Below are 21,665 nucleotides of genomic sequence, written 5' to 3'. Positions count from 1 at the left end.
AAGTGTAAACAGTCTGCATTGTGAAGAGAAGAATAAATTGTGACAAGTTTTATACGTTAGACGTTGTTTCAAATGGTTATATAATCCCAAGTGTACCGTTTAGGAAACAAATGTATAACATCCTGAAGATGCTATGGAAACATCGAAAAGTTGGCATCAAATCAACCTGAAGTCTTAATTTATTTAGTTGTGTGTCTCCTCCACTAACTTGTAATTTCCTCAAAAATCAAGGAAAGTAATTTTGTTATTTTTTTCCCCAGTAGTTAGTGTTTAACTCATGGTAATTGTCAATGTTTACTAAATGATGGATAAATGCAAGCTAATATTTATTCATTTTATCAGAGTGATTTGGATTGCATAGAAGTTGAATATTATTATTTCATGGCTTTGCCTTGGTTTTTCTTGAAGCATAAGATTTTGTGTCTAATTGAAAAATAATTTGACTCAGAATTTTTTGATACTATGTTTTTTAAAAATATAAACATTGTCATCCTTGTTTTTTTGTTTTGTTTTGTTTTGGTGAGGAAGATTGGCCCTGAGCTAACATCTGTTGCCAGTCTTCCTCTTTTTGCTTAAGGAAGGTTGTCCCTGAGCTAACATCTCTGCCCATCTTCCTCTATTTTGTATGTGGGACACCGCCATAGCATAGCTTGATGGGCAGTGTGTAGTTCCACGCCCAGGATCCAAACGCGTGAACCACAGGCTGCCAAAGCAGAGCACATGAACTTCACCACCACACCACCAGGCCCCCTGTCAGCCTTGTTTTAGAAAGCAAACCACTGCAGACTATTCTCTTTTGTAAGATGAAGAGAAATGTACAAAGTAGATTAATAATATGGTCTGTTAGTACCATTTTGATTTACAAAGCACTTCAAATGCAGTATCCCAATTACATTTTAAAACAAGTCAGTTGAACCACTTGAAATGGAGGCTGGAGAGATGAGTAAAAATCAGTTATAGAGAAATAAAGACAGTTCCATTAGCATTCACACATACATACAAAGTTAAATGTTGACATCCTTGCTTTTTGGGAGCTGAGACTTCAAAGAGGTATCTAGCAGGTGAATGGCAGAGATGAAGTTTGAACTCTGGTCTTCTGATTTTTAAGGTCAAAACCATACAATTGAGTTAAACTAGAATTTTCCTTGATCCTTTTGTTTTTCAGAGACTGAAACCAACAAATCCAGCAGCCCAGAAGGCTCTCACAACACCCACTCACTATAAACTGACACCCCGCCCTGCCACCAGAGTCCGACCAAAGGCCTTACAAACAACAGGTACAGCCAAGTCACATCTCTTTGATGGGCTGGATGACGATGAACCATCCTTAGCCAATGGAGCATTCATGCCCAAGTGAGTTTATTTTTCTTAACATAAATTAAATGTAAAATATTAGTATGAACTAAGGATAAAATGATATATAATTATTTACTTAAGTGTACTACAAATGTTATATAGTTTTTTTGTTTTTTTTAATTTGAAAAATACAGAACATCATAGAGAAGAATAAAAATGAACATGATCACTCCTGGAGATAACCACAGTTAACATAAAAATATTTTGATTAATATGTTTCTAGTTTTACATATGCATGTTTTTTTGTTTTGTTTTTGAGAAGTTAATGCTTATGTAATTTTATTTTAAGCAGACGATGCTTTTCTTACAACTCAGATTGGCCAAACCAATTAAGAAGAATCTATATATATATATTTTAATTCCCATACATACAGATATTGAACCAATTATAAAATAATTACACAGGAAAAAGTACAGGAAAATATGTGGAAGAGTTGTTGGTAAACATTGAAAATTACATTTAAATTATGCATTAGAGCAAATATGCCCTAGAGTATTGATATATGCGGGAAAAAAACAAGAAAAATACATACCAAACTGTTAACAGTTAACATCTGGAGATCTCATTTTAGTGCATTTCTTTTTCTAGATACATAGGTAGACACAGACACACACATACACAGGCTTTTTTAAGAGCAAGTACGTTTCTAGTCAGAAAGTGAGTTTTGCTTTTTTTTTTTTAAAGCTTTGGAGAAAAAGTGGTAATTTATCACTTGCAGTTCTTTGTCTATGAATGTTATTAAGTTAAAAAATTACCACTCTTTTTTTCCCTTAAAAATATTGTGGGCTGCTGCTTCAGAAAAGATGGGAAGTCCAATTTTATACATTTCTTAGAACATCATTAGATTATTTTGAAGTCAGGGACTGTGTATAGGTGTACCTCAATATTCTGAGGGATTGATTCCAGGACCTCCCACAGATACCAAAATCTGCGGACGCTCAAGTTCCTTAGTTGGCCCTCTGTATCTGTGGTTGTTTGAATCTGCTGATGTGGAACCCACAGATATGGGGGGCCAACTGTGTTATTCATATTTATGTCCCCAGCATTTAGCAAATTGTTTGGCACAGAGGAAATAAAAAGGACTTAGATTCACCAGTCCAGCCGTCAGATCAACAACTTTCAGGGCAGTTTCGCCAGGTCTCTTTAGGTAGGATTTGCAACTATGATATACAAATAGAAAGGATTAGGATGGGAAGGTATACGTTTTGCTATTAATACCGTATCCCCTTCTTGGCTTTCACTTCTGTGGTGTTGCTCTCAACAGTCTTAATATATCAGAAGTATTTTACACAGTTCATCTCTTCCTCTTCCTTGATTCACTTTAATTGGCTTCCAGGAACCCCATGCTTTTCTAGTTTTTTTCTGCCTTATTGGTCGCCCGTTCTGTCTCCTTCGCTGGTTCCTCTTCTTCCCAACCTCTTAAAGTTGGGATGCCCCTTGGCTCAGTTCTTGATCACGTTTTCTTTACTCGTTCCCAAAGTGATTTAATTTAGTTTCATGTCTTTAAATGTCACCTATAATGTAACTTTTATCTCCAGCTTTGACCTCTCTCCCAAACTCCAGATTCTTACAGCCAGCCCTATTCAACATCTCCATTTGGATGTCTAACAGACATTTGTTTCAAAATTAACGTGTCCAACGCTGAACTCTTGATCTTCCACCTCAAACCTGTTCCACCCAAAGCCTTCCCTATCTCAGATAATTGTATTTCCATCATTCTAGTTGGTCAGGCCAAAAACTTGAGAATCATCCTTGACTTTTTTTGTACATCCCACATCCAAGCGATCAGCAAGTCTCTTTTGTTCTACCTTCAAAAATTACACAGAATCTGACCAGTTCTTACCACCTTCACTGCTGCTTTCCTGATCCAAGCCATCATCATCTCTTGACTGAATTACTGCTGTATTCTGCTAATTGATCTTTCTGCTTTTACCCTTAACCCTTTGCATTCTATTCTGAATGTAGCTACCACAGTGAGCCTTTTGAAGTATATCAGATCGTGTCCCTCTTCTGTCCAGAACCCTATGGTGGTTTATATCTTACTCAGAGTAAAAGCCAAATTCCTTACAATGACATATAAGGCCCTATAAGATCTGACCTTCCCTTACCTCTGTGAACACATCTACTACTCTCTCCATTGTTTCCTCCCCTCTAATCTTTTTTTTTTTTTTTTGAGGAAGATCAGCCCTGAGCTAACATTTGATGCCAGTCCTCTTTTTTCTGAGGAAGACTGGCGGTGGGCTAAGATCCGTGCCCATCTTCCTCTACTTTATATGGGACACTGCCACAGCATGGCTCAACAAGCAGTGTGTCGGTGCGCGCCAGGATCCGAGCCGGTGAACTCCGGGCCGCTGCAGCGGAGCGCGCGCACTTAACCGCTTGCGCCACTGGCCCAGCCCCTCCTCCCCTCTAATTTTATTGCCTCCTTGCTGCTGTTAGGAAAGGCATGCTGTTGCCTTTGGATCTTTGCCCCAGTTCTCTTTCCCTGAAACACTTCTCCCCATAAATCCGTATAGCTAACCCTCTCACTCTTTGCTCACATATCCCCTTAATGAAGACTACTCTGACCACCCTATTTAAAATTGCACCTATCTTTTCTCTTGTCAGCAGTACCCCCATGCTTGTCATCCTCTTTCTTTTTCTTTTTTTTCCATTCCTTCTAATATATCATTTATTTATTTTTTTTTTCATGTTTGGTTTTTGTCTGTTTTTTCCCTCTAGAGCGTTAGTTCTATATAGGTAGGTACTTTTGTTTTTTTCTGTCATTTAAAGTACCTATAACAGTTCCTGTGATGTAGTAGTAAGTGATCAATAAATGTTGAACATGTGAAGGGATCTTAGGAGATGTAAAAGGAGCTAAATAAAAATAGAGAATCCCACAACTTGACTCCTGGAGCCACTCATGAGAGTAAGGAGCTTAGAGATGGATATCATCTAAGCCAAGGTACAAGAGAGGATGGGAATTGTAAAGGTCTTTCCAGTTTCTGCTATCAGCTTTCCATTATTGAGTTGTTAGTATCCAGAATTTAGTATTCACTGTATTTAACTGTCTAAAGGAAATGGCATATGCCACTATTCACTTCCTATACTAAGCCTTGGGCCACCACTTTATGCCTCTATAAATACCAAAGATGGTAAAGGATTCATGAGGATCTTTATAACTATGGCCAGCACTAGAACAGTACTCGATTTGCTCCAAAAGACAAATTTGGTAGATTACAGGTGTGAGAACCTTACCAGTGCTGTGTCTTTTTCCCTTTGCTTTCCTTAGTAGTCAAAGGAAATTTACTATAGAGCAAGCCAATAATTTTCTTTATTCTGAATGACAAAATTTGGAAATATTCTTTTAATACTTCTATTCGTTCCTTCCTTCAACAAACATTTATCAGCTACTAAGTGCCAAGTGTGGTGGGCACTGAGAATGCAGGTGTGAACAAGACACGTTCCTCTGTCATTGAATTCACAATCTGTTGGGGAAGAGAGATGTTGGCAGAGTGATCACGAGACAAGAGGCAGAAAGGAGAAGTAGAGATTGCCACTGTAGGAGAGACTAACAGAAGAATGATGAGGGAAGCTTCTCTGAGGATATGTCGTTTAAATGGAATAGGGATGGCGAGAACTGTGATAGGGAATATTTTGATATGTTTCTGATTTTAAGTATGCATATATTTTTTCAAATGGATATAATTTTATTTTCCAGTGTTCTTTTCAATGTTTGTTTCAAACATGACAACTGACTGAATGATATTCTATCATGTACAGTCATGCGCCACATAATGATATTTCCATCAACAAGGGACCATGTATATGACAGTAGTCCCGTAAAATTAGTCCCATATAGCCTAGGTGTATAGTGGGCTATACCATCTAGGTTTGTGTAAGTACTCTCTATGATGTTTGCACAACCACCAAATCGCCTGACACATTTTTCAGAACATGTCTCTGTTGTTAAGCAATACATGACTGTATTTACCAAATTTAGTTTTGCTACACTTTTCTATTCTTTGTACCTGTCTCACTTGATATTTCTGATCCCAATCCTCTTCACTTTTGCCTGACACTGTTTTTATGTTTCATGTTAGTTCCTTGTCTTCTAGTTATAGGTTATGTTCTTCATGTGAAACATATAATTAGCCCCCTCACCCCCAGTGTTTCAGTCCATTGCGGTTATTGTTTTGTATGATGATCAATTTGTCCCATCTTTGGCCAGCGGGAGCCCTTTCAGGTTGCTCCAAGGTCCTTTCCACGGGCCCTGATAGTGTTTGGTAACTTCCTTTCTTGTAGGATACACTGTAAAATTTTGTCCCGGATTTTTGCCGTCTGTGTTCATGACTTAGATTGGCCTGAGTGCTCCCTTCTTATAATTTCGTTAGTCGGTTTTGGTATAAAGGTTATGCCGATCTAGTAAACTAATTGGAGAGTATTTTCTGGAAGAGTTTGTGTAAGATAGGCTCCCCCCCACCCCCCTTTCTCATTAAATGTTGGGTACTGGTGAAGATGTACGGGCCTGAGGTAGTATTTGTAGTAAGGTTTTGTTTTGCTTTTAATTATTGATATAATGTATTTAAAAGTTATAGGACTATTCACCTTTTTTTTAAGTCACTTTTGGCAGGTAGTATTTTTATATTATTTTTCATTTCAGTTAATTAAAATTCCAAATTTATGGGCATAAAGTTGTTAAAAAATATCCTTTACTGTCTTTTTCATTTTGGTAGAATCTGTAGGGATATTCCCATTTTCATTCCTGACGTGGCATTTTTTATGCTGTCTCTTTTTCTCAGTTGGTCTGGTCAGGGATCTACCAGTTTTATTGATCATGTCAAAGAATTAACTTTCTGGCACTGTTGATGCTCTCTATTCTGTGATTGTTTCCTATTTCATTAATTTTTAATTTTACTTATATTTTCACTAATATTTAATTTAATTTTGGGCCGGCCCTGTGGCTTAGCGGTTAGGTACACGCGCTCCGCTGCTGGCGGCCCGGGTTCGGATCCCGGGTGCTCACCGAGGAACCGCTTCCCTGGCCATGCTGAGGCCGTGTCCCACGTACAGCAACTAGAAGGATGTGCAACCATGACATACAACTATCAACTGGGGCTTTGGGGGTAAAAATAAATTAAAAAAAAAAAAAAATTAATTTTATCTTTAGTTCCTTTCCCCCTTCTTTTGGTATTTAATTTTCTGTCTTTTCTCTAAATGGATGCTTAATTAGCTCTTTGATTTTCAGCTTTCCTTCTTTCTAAGTATTTGCCTTTAAAAATGTAAATTTCCCTTTTAGTTCAGCTCTATTTGTGTTCTGTAAGCTTTGATATGGAGTATTCTTATCATTCAAATAATTATATATGATAATCAAATGCTTTCTGATTTTCATGGGAGTTTTTTGAGCCTTAGGTTATTTAAGAGTATAAATTCCTTTTTTTTGTTTTTTTGGAAGATTGGCCCTGAGCTAACATCTGTTGCCAGTCTTCCTCTTCCTCTTTTTTCTTTTTTCTCCCCAAAGCCCTAGTGCATAGTTGTATATCCTAGTTGTAGGTCCTTCTAGTTCTTCTATGTGGGATGCTGCCTCAGCATGGCTTGAAGAGTGGTGAGTAGGTCTGCACCCAGGATCCAAACTGGCGGACCCCAGGCCACCGAAGCAGAACACACAAACTTAACCGCTACAGCACCGGGCCGGTCCCTAGAGTATAAATTCGTTTGTTTTATTTTTAAATATCGAAGGGTTTTATTTTTTTATTTATTTATTTTTTTGTCAGGAAGATCAGTCCTGAGCTAACATCCATGCCAATCCTCCTCTTTTTGCTGAGGAAGACCGGCCCTGAGCTAACATCTATTGCCAATCTTCCTCCTTTTTCTCCCCGCAAAGCCCCAGTAGATAGTTGTATGTCATAGCTGCACATCCTTCTAGTTGCTGTATGTGGGACACAGCCTCAGCATGGCTGGAGAAGCGGTGCGTCGGTGCGCGCCCGGGATCCAAACCCGGGCCGCCAGCAGCGTAGCGCGTGCGCTTAACTGCTAAGCCATGGGGCCGGCCCTGGCATGATGTTTTTAAGGTTAATTATGTTGTAACATATCAGAACCATTCCTTTTTAAGACTAAATAATATTCCATTGTATGGATATATCATTTTGTTTATCCATTCATCTGTTGATGGACATTTGAGTTGTTTCCACCTTATGGCTATGTAAATAATGCTGCTATGAACATTGGTTTACAAGTATCTATTTGAGTCCCTGTTTTGAATTCTTTTGGGTATGTACCCAGGGCTGGAATTGTTTGGTCATGTGTTAATTCTGTAGTTAACCTTTTGAGGAACTGCCAAACTGTTTTCTACAGTAGCTGCACCATACCAGCAATGCACAACGTTTCCATTTTCTCCATATCCTTGTCAGCACTTATTTTCTGTTTTGTACGCTTGTTTATAATAGCCTTCCTAGTGGGTATGAAGTGGTATCTCTTGCTTTTGATTTGTATTTCCTTTATGACTAATGATGTTGAGCATCTTTTCATGTGCTTATTGGCCATTTATCTTCTTTGAAGAAATAGATATGTCTCCTTTTGTATCTATTTTTTTATTATTATTATTTTATGTCAGTTATATATATATATATATTTTTTTTAATTTTTATTTATTTACTTTTTTTTACCCCAAAGCCCCAGTAGATAGTTGTATGTCATAGCTGCACATTCTTCTTGTTGCTGTATGTGGGACACGGCCTCAGCATGGCCGGAGAAGTGGTGCGTCGGTGCGCTCCCGGAATCCGGACCCGGGCTGCCAGCAGCGGAGCGTGCGCACTTAACCGCTAAGCCATGGGGCCGGCCCGTCAGTTATATTTTTAAAACTGTTCCTGGTTATAATTGGAGTTCAAGGATGATGATACTGACATTCAGAGAAGAATTGTTTTTTTATGACAGGTCCTTCTTGAGATGAGTCAAAGCTGAACTTATGATCATATGCCTTTTAGTGCTTATTTAGTTCTCTCATCTCCTGGGGTGGAGACTTTCCAGGTCCCAACACAAAATGAGTGGCATTCACTAGCCCCTTGGTGGCTCTGGACTCCAGTTTCTGTCTGTTTAATCCCACAAGACTGTCAAGTGTACCATCAGCCTCTTAGCCTTCCCCTTGGAATCAGAAAAGTCCCCGGGAGAAAAGCAGTCCTAATTACCAGACACCCCTCTGTGCCACTGTCCCCCCAGGTTGCTGATTGGGTCGCTTTTTATAACTTGTTGGGTCTCGATGCCCGCAAAGAACTCCAACTTTTCTAGTTTTCCTCCCTAAGAGGATTAGTCTGCATTACCTAGTCTATCCTTAATAGGAGGGCAAGTCTCAGTTTAGTTTTTGTAGAAATAACAATTCTTCATTGTCAAGTGCCTGTTTCATTGGCTTATTTAGTACTTATTTAATAATGTCATTACAATAAGGAGTATAACTAGGATACACCGCTTTGGAGCAAATACAACTGATGTTTGTTACAATGTAACTCAGTTGTTGAGACTGGAAATAAATGTATCAGAGTGGTGTACTAGTTATAGTCCCCCCCCCCCCCCGAAAGGGAATGGAACACATTAGTTAATCTAGTGTTTTTTTGTTTTGTTTTGTTTTGTTTTTGTGAGGAAGATTAGCGCCCTGAGCTAATATCTGATGCCAATCCTCCTCTTTTTGCTGAGGAAGATTCGCCTTGGGCTAACATCTGTGCCCCTCCTCCTCTATCCAGTGAGTTTTTAAGTGAAGGTTGATTGATTAAAATCTCTTCTATATGGTTCTTCTACTTGAAGCTTGTATACTGTAGAGGCTCTTGCCTTAAGTAAACCTGCTGTACACAAACCTGTACTTTTTAGGTATTTGTGGTGATTTGCATCATTAGATATCAAGGTTTTTTACTCCTATTTCTTTCTCGTCATCTTATTTAAAGAAATATTTCTCATTTAGTCAACAAATGTCTACTGAATCTACTCACATACTTCCTTCACAGCAGCAGTCCAAGTTCTGCCTGCCAAAAAAAAAAAGAAAGAAAAAAAGTGTTTAAAGAAGAAAGAAGAGGGGCCGGCCCCATGGCTTAGCGGTTAAGTGCATGCGCTCCACTGCTCGCGGCCTGGGTTTGGATCCCTGGCGCACACCGACGCACCACTTCTCCAGCCATGCTGAGGCCGTGTCCCACATACAGCAACTAGAAGGATATGCAGCTATGACGTACAACTATCTACTGGGGCTTTGGGGAGAAAATAAATAAATAAAATTATAAAAAAAAAAAAAAGAAGACATGTAGAGAAATAATTGAATATAATACATAGTGTGACGAGTGAACTAAGCTCAGGGGGTTCAGAGAAGCATGAATGTTTTCAAGGGGATTTCCCACTTCTTTTTTCTTCCAAATATCAGAGTGCAGCATATGTGAGATCCTATGTTCTGGTTGCATATTTATAGGAAGAGTTTATGAATTGAATTTGTTAGGTCATTTTTAGATATATAAATAGGAGTTGAACAAGAGTGCCCTTTTCGACTCTAGTTTTTAAGAAAATGTCTGTGACACAACTGTGTGTGCCTGAGTTGTTTTTTTTTTCTTTTGGTTTCTGTTTATAGGAAGAGCATTAAGAAGTTGGTTTTGAAAAACCTTAACAATAGCAGTCTCTTCTCTCCTGTTAATCGTGATTCAGAAGATCTAGCTTCACCATCTGATTATCCAGAAAATGGAGAGAGGTAAACTGAATTCTGTTTTGGGTTGTTTCTGGTAGAGAACCCTATTCTCATTTTGAAGAGATTCATTCATTCTATGAAAACTCATGAAATTTGATGAATGTTGCATAGAAGTATTACAGCATATAAGCACCTAGCAATTAAGTCCTGTTTTTATTTCTTGAGTACTTTAGACCTTAAAATTATTGGAGTTCTTCTAATGCAGTTCTGCAAAACTGTTTGGTATCCATATGTGTCATTTTAGACAGGGTTAGCGTGCATTTGACACCTCTTATCCCTCATAAAATAAAGGATATTTTGTGATAATTATTAAAGTGATACATAGTCATTATAACTAAAGCAAAAAAAAAATCAGTATAGAAGTGTATAAAGGAGGAAGTGGAAGTGTATGTACACTAATCGTTAATAGTTCATTATAGGGGGCTGGCCCCATGGCTTAGTGGTTAAGTGCACACGCTCCGCTGCTGGCAGCCCGGGTTCAGATCCCAGGCGCGCACCAATGCACTGCTTGTCCCGCCGTGGTGAGGCGGTGTCCCACATGCAGCAAGTAGAGGGATGTGCAACTATGACATACAACTATCTACTGGGGCTTTGGGGAGGAAAAGGGAAAAAAAAAAAAAAAAAAGGAGGAGGATTGGCAATAGATGTTAGCTCAGGGCCAGTCTTCCTTAGCAAAAAGAGGAGGATTGGCATAGATGTTAGCTCAGGGCTGATCTTCCTCACACAATAAAAAAATATTTCTGTTACAGATTTAAAAAAAAATATTTCATTATATAGTCTTATAGTTTAAAATTTGTTTATATATGTATTCTTATATATTGTAGAGATTATGCATGAATGATATATTTTATAGCCTACTTATTTGCATTAATTTTATTATAAATGCCCTTTCATATCAATATGAATGTATTTGCCTTTTCCTTTTTTCATGACTATAGCCATTATTGTGAATGTGAGATAATTTAATCATTTCTATTTGAGGACATTTAGATTATATGGTATTCCTATATTCAAAATAATGCCTCAGTGAAAAATCCTTGGATATGCATCTTTGCACTCCTGGTTTTTTTTTTCCCTCCTTGGATAAAATTCTAGTTTGATTTATTATTAATGAAACGTTTTCTAATACCTTGCTGATTATAATATTAAAAATATAAAATTTTTTCAGTTTTTTATTTTGAAATTCACCGTAAGTTATTTGATCCCACATAGTAGAGGACTCTTTTTATTTTTTTTATTTTTTTATTTTTTATTTTTTTTTTACTAAAATTGGGATGCTCAGATCCATTCATTCATGAAAATAGACCAGTGAAAGGCATGGAATTTACAGTCAGATTTCCTGGATTAAAATCCCAACTCTAGCACTTATACTTTGTAACCTTGAGCAAGTTACTTTATCTTTCTGTGTCTCAGTTTTCTTTTCCATAACATAGAATGATAGTTACCCTATGTTAGAGGATTACTATATAAGTATTAACTGAATTTTTAATATGTGGAATTACCTAGAACAGTGCCAGACGCTTAGTAAAGGCTCAGTAAGGGTTGGCTGTTGTCATTGTTACTACTACTACAAGGGGCTAAGATACTGTTTCTATTCTACCTTTTCAGATTCAGTTTCCTGAGCAAACCTGTTGATGAGAACCATCAGCAGGACGGAGATGATGATTCTCTCGTGTCACGTTTTTATACTAACCCTATTGCCAAACCCATTCCTCAAACCCCAGAGAGTGCTGGAAATAAACACAACAGCAGCAGCAGTGTGGATGATACCATCGTTGCATTAAACATGCGTGCTGCCTTGCGAAATGGGCTGGAAGGAAGCAGTGAAGAGACCTCTTTTCATGAGGAGTCTTTGCAGGATGACCGAGAAGAAATAGAAAATAATACTTACCATATGCACCCGGCAGGTCAGATTCAGATTGGTACATGGATAATCTCTTATCAGTCATTTGAGACCTCTTGTTTGTCACAGATTTTCAACATAGTAGAAGTCAGCTACCTGAATTTTTAAATGTTTTTAAGTTGCATTTTATAGAAGTTAACATTTAAACATTTTTCACTTATGCTTTGGTTGATTTGTAATTCACATACTTTTTGTACTTTTGGGGTAGTTAAAATTCATGTCATTAAAATTATCGTGTTACAGTTTAAAAATCCCAAATTTTATAGTAGAGAGACTATCCTCATACTTTTTTTTTTTTTTTTTTTTTTTTGGAGGAAGATGGTTCCTGAGCTAACATCTGTGTCAGTCTTCCTCTAGTTTGTGTATGGGACACTGCTACAGCCTGGCTTGATGTGTGGTGGGTGTGTCAGCACCCAAGATCCAAACCCACGAATGCCGGGCCACCAAAGCAGAGCACACGAGCCTTAACCGCTACGCCACTGGGCCAGCCCCCCTCATGCTTTTTTATAAATTCATGTAGATTGCTTATTAGTTTTTTAATTAAAGTCATATTGATAATTATTTTTATCATATAACGTTTTTGAGATTTGAATTAGATTAAGTATATAGACCATGATGCCTGACATATGGAGGCATTCAAATGGTAGCTGTTGCTGTGGTTTTTTATTATCACCCTAGTTCTCTGCTTTTCTGTCCCCCCCCAACAATGAACTGATTAATTTTTTCCCAACTAATCCATGAAACCAGTAATATAAACTATAAGACTAGACTGTCTTGATTGGATACTTAAAGATTGCCATTTTTCTGTGTTGACGTAACATCTCATTTGGGTTTTGATGAATGTCATTACATTCCTTTTTTTTCTTTTTTTTTACAATGTACATATAGTGAAGTATACAAATCTTTGGTGTTCATTTTGGTGAATTTTGACATATATATACTTGGTTATCCAACACCTCAGTCAAGAGATAGAGCATTTCTTTCACCCCAGAAAGTTCCTTTGCGTCCCTGTGCCCAGAAGTCAACCACAGTCTGGTTTCTGCCACATACATTAGTTCTACCTATTTTTGAACTTCATATAAATGGAATCATGCTACACATACTCTTTTTGACTCTATAATTTTTATGAGATTTCATCTATGATGTATATATCAACATTACCTTCTTTTTTATTGCTGAGTAATATTCCGTTATATAAATATGCCACATTTGGTTTATCCATTTTGTTAGTGAACATTTTGGTTGTTTCATAGTTGAAGTGCCTGTAAAATGTTTCTGTATATGATTTTCTTATTTCCTTCTTATATGTCTTCTGATCACTTTGTGCCCTAAGAAAACAATTTTATACTTTGACATTAAGAATCCCAAATATCTCTTTGTGTGTGTATATCTGCATGAATTCATTATGATACTACTTTTTTTTCCAAATACCCAGTTTTATTGATTGTAGTTTTCTCACTGACCTTGTTTGCCATCTCCCAATTAAAATTCCATTTCCAAGGACACTCTAACAACCTTCTGAACTTTGCCAGTAGAGAAGCAAATTAAGTATACAAGTGGGCATTGCTGGAGGGTGGAGTTTGATCTAATATTGGCCTTAAATTCTTTTCTCTCAGAGAGCAAGTTACCCTGATCTCTACCTATAAATGGGACAAGGAGTGATTAGAACAAGCATACCAGTGTTCTGTTTTCTTTGAGTTGTTCAGAAATCAACCTAGTTGATGCTTTTTAAAATAACGCTAACATAGACTTAAGTTTCCATTGGTCTATGGGACTTTCTCATGTAGGATTTTTCATCTTTTAGCTCTCTATTTGGAGATGTAAATTTGAAAGATACAAGAGGTTTATGGAAGACAATGGGCTATAAAATAAAAAATACTGGGTTTGGAGTTTAGGTACATCTCTATCACAGAATTACTATATGAGCCAAGGTAGATTATCTCCACCCTGAGTTGTGGTATCTTCATGTGTAGAATAAAAGAAAGAATGGATTAAGTAATAAGCCTTTCCTAGAATGTATTCTATGGAATGCCTTTCATAGTGCAGTATGTTAATGGATCAGTGAAAAGAAGGTTCTGTGGTTAAGTCTGGGAAACACTGGATTAAGTAAAGTTAAATAGACTTCATTATTTTGCAGGTTTTCAGAGCCTATAATATGCTATCATGTGCATGTTCCCCAAACTTTCTTGCCTATGAAGCTTTTTTAAAAAAAACACATGGTTTTTCCTAAGAATAGTGTTCCTTAGAAAACCAGTTTGAAAAAGTACTTTATTCCTATATATTTTCTCTTTATGTAATAATTTAGTTACTGATTATTCAGGTAATTTTGAAAGTTAGTCATTTTGTAGAAAATTTTTTAAAAGGAAAAAATGAAATAAATGTTACTGAAAATTCCTCTACCTGAGGACAATCACAATTAATATTATATTTTTTGTTTGTCATAGGCATTGTTCTCACTAAGGTTGGTTATTATACAATTCCATCTATGGATGACCTTGCTAAAATTACCAATGAAAAAGGAGAGTGCATTGTTTCTGACTTCACTATTGGTCGTAAAGGTGAGTGTGGGTTTAGGAGTTGTAGTGTGTAAGCCAGAGATCTGCACCTTATTTTTATAATTAAGTAAAGGAAGCTCTTGATAACTGAATCTGTTTTTTTTCCCCTACATTTGGACCCACCTTGGCCTGAATAGTAGACACTGATTGACAAGTACTGAAACAAGACTAGAACCTTATAACATTCTTTGGTAACTGTTTGGTTTATTGCAATTTTCTACAATTAAAATAATTGTAAACAGCAAGAAATACTAATGAGAAAATTGTGTAGTTGACAAGAGATGGATAATATTTAGGTTCAACTTCATCTTATTAAGATATTACAGATACAATTTTCTTGGGGAAAAAATTTCATCTTGCTGTATTGTGTTGAAAAAAGGGCATACTGCATGTGCCATTTTCAAATCATACTGCAGGCTAGGTGCTAATGGTTATGTAGCTGCAGTACAGATATTTGGGAAGAGATTTAAGAAGAATGTTTTGAGGATAACATGAGTGCTGTAAAAATGCAGATGTTAAACCAGAAAAGAATTTATTTGCTGTCACCCTCTGATATATATTATGGATAAAATAACCCATTCAAGGTATTTCTGGGTGATTTAAATTATAGATTGTTTACAGCTGCTCTTTCTTTCTGATTCTATACGCACTAGAAGTGTAAAGTAGGTATTTGCCCTCTCTACAAGATGAGTTTTTAACTGTTTGCTCTGAATTGTAGGTTATGGTTCAATCTATTTTGAAGGAGATGTGAATTTGACAAACTTAAATTTGGATGATATTGTGCATATCCGAAGGAAAGAAGTAATTGTCTACTTAGATGATAACCAGAAACCACCTGTGGGTGAAGGGCTAAATAGGTATGAATTTATTTACATATTTAGAAAATAATCAGGGGCCGGCCCCGTGGCTTAGCGATTAAGTGCACGCGCTCAGCTACTGGCGGCCGGGGTTCGCATCCCCGGCGCACACCGACGCACCGCTTCTCCGGCCATGCTGAGGCGGCATCCTACATACAGCAACTAGAAGGATGTGCAACTATGAAATACAACTATCTACTGGGGCTTTGCGGAGAAAAAGGGAAAAAAAGGAGGAGGATTGGCAATAGATGTTAGCTCAGGGCCGGTCTTGCTCAGCAAAAAGGATTGGCATGGATGTTAGCTCAGTGCTGATCTTCCTCACAAAAAAAAAAAAAAAGAATCAGCTAAATCACAATTTTTTTTTCCTGTAAACATAAATATGTTCATTTAATATACATTTTTCTGCAACTTGCTTTTTTGACTTACTCTACAATGTGTGATTATTGTTTCTCTACTTTCATTTAAAAGTATAAATGATAAGTACTACACTATGACTTTTTGATTCTTTTTTCTTAATAGTATTAGGTCCAACTACTAGTTTCTGAAAACACTTTTGAGTAGTAGTTTATTTTTTCTTATTTCTGCTGTGACTATGCTTAATTCTTTGTCTGTATTTTAATGTGAGATACTAGCTTCTACTATCTCTTTAAAGAGGTGAAAGGGCCGTAGTTAAAATCACTTATGTTCACAACCTACCGAGGTTGAATCATGAAGAAACAGAAAATCTGAGCAGCCCTATAACTAATAAAATCGAATTACTAATAAACCCCTCCCAAAAAAAAAACCCCAAGACCAGATGACTTCACTGGTGAATTCTACCAAACATTTAAAGAAGAATTAGCACCAATTTTCCTGAAACTCTTCCAAAAAATTAAAGAGGAAAGAGCATTTCCTAACTCATTCTATGAGACAAGCATTACCTTGATTCTAAAACTAGATAAAGACACCATAAGAAAAGAAAACTACAGACCAGTATTCTTACTGAATATTGATGTAAATATCCTCAACACAATATTATCAAACAGAATTCAGCAGTAAATTAAAAGGATTACACATGATGACCAAGTAGGATTTATTCCTGGAATGCAAGGATAGTTCAGCATACGAAAATCAGTGTATAAGGCATCACATTTACAGAATGAAGGAAGAAAACCACATGATTGTCTCAACTGATGTAGAAAAAACATTTGACAAAATTCAGCACCCTTTTATGACAAAGACACTCAACAAACTAGAAATAGAAGGAAACTATCTCAACATAGTAAAGGCCATATTTGAAAAACCCACAGTGAATATCATACACGGTAGTGAAAGACTGAAAGCTTTTCTTCTAAGATCAGGAACAAGACAAAGGTGCCCACTTTGCCACTTCTATTCAACATAATAGTGAAAGTATAAAGAAATAAAAGGCATCCAAATTAGAAAAGAAGAAGTAAAATGATCTTTGTTTGCAGGTGACGTGATCTTATATGTACAGAAGCCTAAAGATTCCAACAAAAACTCTATCAAAATCCCAGTGGCATTTTTTTGCCGAAATAGAAAAATCCATCCTAAAATTATATGGAATCTCAAAGGACCATGAATAGCCAAGCTAATCTTGAAAAAGAAAAAAACTGGAGCACTCACACTTCCTGACTTCAAAACTTACTACAAAGCTACAGTAACCAAAAGAATGTGGTACTGGCATAAAGACAGGCAAACAGACTAATGGAACAAAATAGCCCAGAAATAAACCCTCACATATATGGTTAGATGATTTTGACAAGGTTGCTAAGACCATACAATGGGGAGAGAACAATCTCTTCAATAGGTTTTCCCAACAGGTTTTGGGAAAACTGGTTATCCACAAGCAGAAGAATAAAATTGGACCCTTACCTTATGCCATATATAAAAATTAATTCAAAATGGATCAAAGACCTAAATGTAAGACCTAAAACTATAAAACTCTTAGACTGAAACATAGGGGAAGGTTCCTGACATGTATTTGACAAGGATTTCTTGGATATGACACTAAAAGCACAAGCTACAATAGTAAAAGTAAACAAATTGGACTGTGTCATAATTTAAAACTTCTGTACATCAAAGAACATAATCAACAGAATGAAAAGGCAGCCTTCAGAATGGGAGGAAATATCTACAAATCATATATCGAATTGGGGGTTAATAACCAGAATATGAAGAAGAAATCCTGCAGCTCAACAACAAAAAAACAAATAACCTGATCGAAAATGGGCAAAGAACTTGAATACACATTTCTCCAAAGATGATATGCAAGGCCAAGAAACATATGAAAAGATGCTCAGCATCACTGGTAATTAGGGAAATGCGCATCAAAATCACAATGAGCTATCACAACCATTAGGATGGTTATTATAAAAAAAAATAAGTTTTGCAAGAGTGTGGAGAAATCGGAACCTTTGTGTATTATTGGTGAGAATATAAAATGATGTAGCTGCTATGGAAAAGAGTATGGTGGTTCCTCAAACAATTAAAAATGATCCAGCAGTTCCACTTCTGGGTATATATCCAAAAGAATTGAAAGCAGGATCTTGAGGAAATATTTATACACGCATGTTCATAGCAATACTGTTCACAATAGCCAAGAGGTAGAAGTGTCTATTGACAGATAAATGGAGAAACAAAATGTATATATGTACAATGGAGTATTAATCAGCCTTAAAAAGGAAGGAAATTCTGACATGTACTATAGCATGGATGAATCTTGAGGACATTATGCTAAGTGAAATAAGCTGATCACAGAAAAAATACTGTATGATTCCACTTATTTGAGGCATCTAGAGAGTCAAATTCATAGAAACAGACAGTAGGATGGTGGTTGCCAGGGGCTGGAGGTGGTTGCCAGTGGGAAATGGGGAGTTGTTTTTTAGTGGATATAGAGTTTGTTTTGCAAGATGAAAAGGTTCTGGAGATTGGTTGCACAACAGTATGAATACATTTAGCACTACTGAATGGTATAGTTAGAAATGGTTAAGATGGTAAATTTTATGTTATGCCTTTTTACCACAATAAAAAATAACGTTTAGAGCCAGCCCTGATGGTCTAGTGGTTAAGGTTTGGTGCTGTCACCGCTTTGGTGGCCTGGGTTCACTTCCCAGTCATGGAACTACACCACCCGTCTGTCAATTGCCATGCTGTGGTGGCGGCTCACACAGAAGAACTAGGAGAATTCACAACTATGATATACAACCATGCACTGGGGCTTTGGGGAGAAGAAAAAAAAAAAGAAAAAGAGGAAGATTGGCAACAGATGTTAGCTCAGGGAGACTCCTTCCCTGCAAAAAAAAATAAACAGTGTTTAGGGCCGGCCCCGTGGCTTAGCGGTTAAGTGCGCGCGCTCGGCTGCTGGCGGCCCGGGTTCGGATCCCAGGCGTGCACTGATGCACCGCTGCTTCCGCCATGCTGAGGCCGCGTCCCACGTACAGCAACTGCAAGGATGTGCAGCTATGATATACAACTGTCTACTGGGGCTTTGGTGGAAAAATTAAATAAATAAATAGTGTTTAAAAATGTCATTTATTATTATGTGCTGGTCAGTGTACTACGTGCAAGGCATACAGAATTAATAGAACACAGTCCATGAATTCAGGTATTGATGTTAGAAGAATACATTACAACTATTATAGTCATCTTCACAGTCATTATTTAATGGTTAATACTGTGATGTTCCTGACACCTTATTCTGCAAGCATTTGTTGTCAGTAAGTGGTAATTGTTGCTATTATTACTGTTGTTAAGTACAACAGCACTTTTTTTTTTTTGGATGAGGAAGTCTGGCCCTGAGCTAACATCTGTGCCCATCTGCCTCCATTTTGTATGTGGGATGCCACGCCAGCATGGCTTGATGAGTGGTGCATAGGTCCGCACCTGGGATTCGAACCTGTGAACTTCAGGCCGCCGAAGTGGATTGCATGAACCCAACTACTATGCCGCTAGGCTGGCCCCTACAATAGCACTTTAAGACTTTCACTAAGACTTAGGTCATAGCTCTGGGCTATGACCACTGGACTATTAGCACTGGACTTGGTCAAGGATGCATAGCTTAAGTGTTATTAAAATTAGATTGGAAATAATTGATGTACCATGGTAGTTTGAAATAAATGGGGTGTAACACTTAAATCACATATTGAGCTAGTTGATGTGTGGGTAATTCCTTGCTCTTAAGCTTATCTACCTTGGGAGGCAAGACTCAAATTAATGAAACACCTGCGGAATAATTCCAAAGTAACACATGTACCTTTATTTGCTATTTATATAGATGTTGCTTGGCTTTCTGGTCTTACATATGAAACATTTACACTTTACTTGGTTGTACATTACAGGAAGGCTGAAGTTACATTGGATGGAGTTTGGCCAACGGATAAAACATCTCGTTGTTTAATAAAGAGCCCAGATCGACTTGCTGATATCAACTATGAGGGAAGATTGGAAGCAGTTTCAAGGAAACAGGGAGCTCAGTTCAAAGAGTACCGTCCTGAAACGGGCTCTTGGGTGTTTAAGGTATGTCACTTAACCAAGTTATAAACTGTAGGTAGAGTCACAAAATGTTTGTGTTAGAAAAGATCTCTTAAATTCTCTTTATTTTCACAAGTTAGAAAGCAGATGTAGAGCTACATCATGATTTGCTCCAAATTACTCATTTGTTTAAACCCCAGAGCCATAAAGAGCTATTATAAACTTTATGGGCCCGTGATTCAAATCCTCTACCCCATCCTATGAGCGTTTAGATACACTTCTAAGCTGTGGTTTTCCTAATGTATGGCGTCTTTTAGGGACATCAGGCAGGACTTTTGTCTCTTGATAGATGAACTCTTCCTACATAATTGTCATTCTTTTAAAGATATCTAGGGATGTAGAGCTTGACTTCCTCCCTTTCTTGATAGTTTAACCCAACGTTTTCTTTCTCTTCTCTGCCAGTTGGATTATTTAACTTGTTGAAGGCCCTTGCATAGGTAGAGAACAACAAGAGAGTACATAATTGTGAAAATAGTAACGGCTCTTTGGATTCGGTTTCCTATGTTAATATATTAATTTAGTAATTATATGACTAACTAGTATACACACCAAATGTTATCTAAATCTTAGAAAAAGAGTAAAGTATGATAGGTGTCGTTTCATTGTGCTTTAAATATTTTGATCTCTCTCACTTTGTTGTTGTTGTTGTTAACTAATTCTGCAAAATTGAAAGGCCAAGTACTGTGGAAGCTGTTTTGAATATAACAGTGTTAAAATGGATTCTTTTCTTCCTTAGGTCTCCCATTTTTCTAAGTATGGCCTTCAGGATTCTGATGAAGAGGAGGAAGAACGGCCATCCAAAACTAGTACAAAGAAGTTGAAGACTGCCCCTTTGCCTCCTGCAGGCCAGGCCACCCCATGCCAGATGGCTCTTAATGGCAAACCAGCACCTCCACCCCAGGTAGAGAAAGGACAGTGAATTTGAATGGAATCCGTGATACAGAAGTCGAAAGCAAGTCATTCAGCTAGTACAAAGCTATTTTATGACCCCTGGAACTTGGAAGAGTACAAATGTATTGGCAATCACGTTGAGACAAGTATAAGGGAGGGCATGAGGTGGTACTGGCATCTGTTTTTTACTTGAGGGATTTAAAGAATTCTCTTGCTATTTGGATCATTCCGTCTACCCTCTCTCTCATTTGGACTTGCTGAATTCTCTGCTCAGTGATCAACTTAAGATAGCAGTTTGCTTGTGTGGGTTAATGCAAAGTAAAACCTACTTTTGTTGACAACCTGATGTGTGGTTTAATCTTGTTCTTTACCTCCGTGTTTTTTTTATAAAAGTTCAATTAGCTTTCTGCAAGGATTTTTAACTCCATTTTTCTCAAGTTGTTTGCTTTTACTTCAGGTAACCTCTTGATTTTGTATTTTAACAATACATAATCTTTATGAAAACATAAAGTTTTAGAATACAAATGAATTATTTGGCCTGGGGAGAGTAGGGGCTGCATTGTTAATTGCAATTATTTGTATCATACTCTTTTTTAGTATTGTTAAGCTAGTATAAACCTTTTGTCCTTGTAGGGAAAGGTTTATAATTTGAATATCAGGTAGTTTCTTTGCCAACTCATAAAGAGATTTATTTTCATTTGGATGTTGTTTATAATCAATCAAGTTATAAAAAATTTTTTTCTTTGCTGCCATACTCCCTCAAAGAAAAGAACTTGATATAGAATTTCTTTGTAAAGCATCGTCTACCTCTCAGCTGCTAAATGCAGGACCTTTGGAATTTTCCGTGCTACAATTCTTATGGCTACTGATTTGTGAG

General features: G+C 37.1%; 1 protein-coding gene across 8 annotated transcripts in view; it reads left to right on the top strand.

Moving 5' to 3' along the window:
* Positions 1-21,665, top strand: part of NUP98 (nucleoporin 98 and 96 precursor) — a 109,117-nt gene that overhangs the window by 51,741 nt on the left and 35,711 nt on the right. For all 8 annotated transcript variants that reach the window (XM_058545730.1, XM_058545734.1, XM_058545736.1 and 5 more), the window contains 7 exons: positions 1,166-1,353; positions 9,936-10,052; positions 11,658-11,956; positions 14,397-14,510; positions 15,226-15,364; positions 19,705-19,882; positions 20,634-20,798. In XM_058545730.1, the coding sequence (XP_058401713.1) occupies positions 1,166-1,353; positions 9,936-10,052; positions 11,658-11,956; positions 14,397-14,510; positions 15,226-15,364; positions 19,705-19,882; positions 20,634-20,798 (1,200 nt within the window). The remainder of the gene's footprint in view (positions 1-1,165; positions 1,354-9,935; positions 10,053-11,657; positions 11,957-14,396; positions 14,511-15,225; positions 15,365-19,704; positions 19,883-20,633; positions 20,799-21,665) is intronic.

The sequence above is a fragment of the Diceros bicornis genome, chromosome 7 (genome assembly GCF_020826845.1).
Source record: "Diceros bicornis minor isolate mBicDic1 chromosome 7, mDicBic1.mat.cur, whole genome shotgun sequence".
In the NCBI taxonomy this organism is placed as follows: domain Eukaryota; kingdom Metazoa; phylum Chordata; class Mammalia; order Perissodactyla; family Rhinocerotidae; genus Diceros; species Diceros bicornis.
Note: the sequence above shows the minus strand (reverse complement) of the source record. Positions and strands in the feature narration are given on the sequence as shown.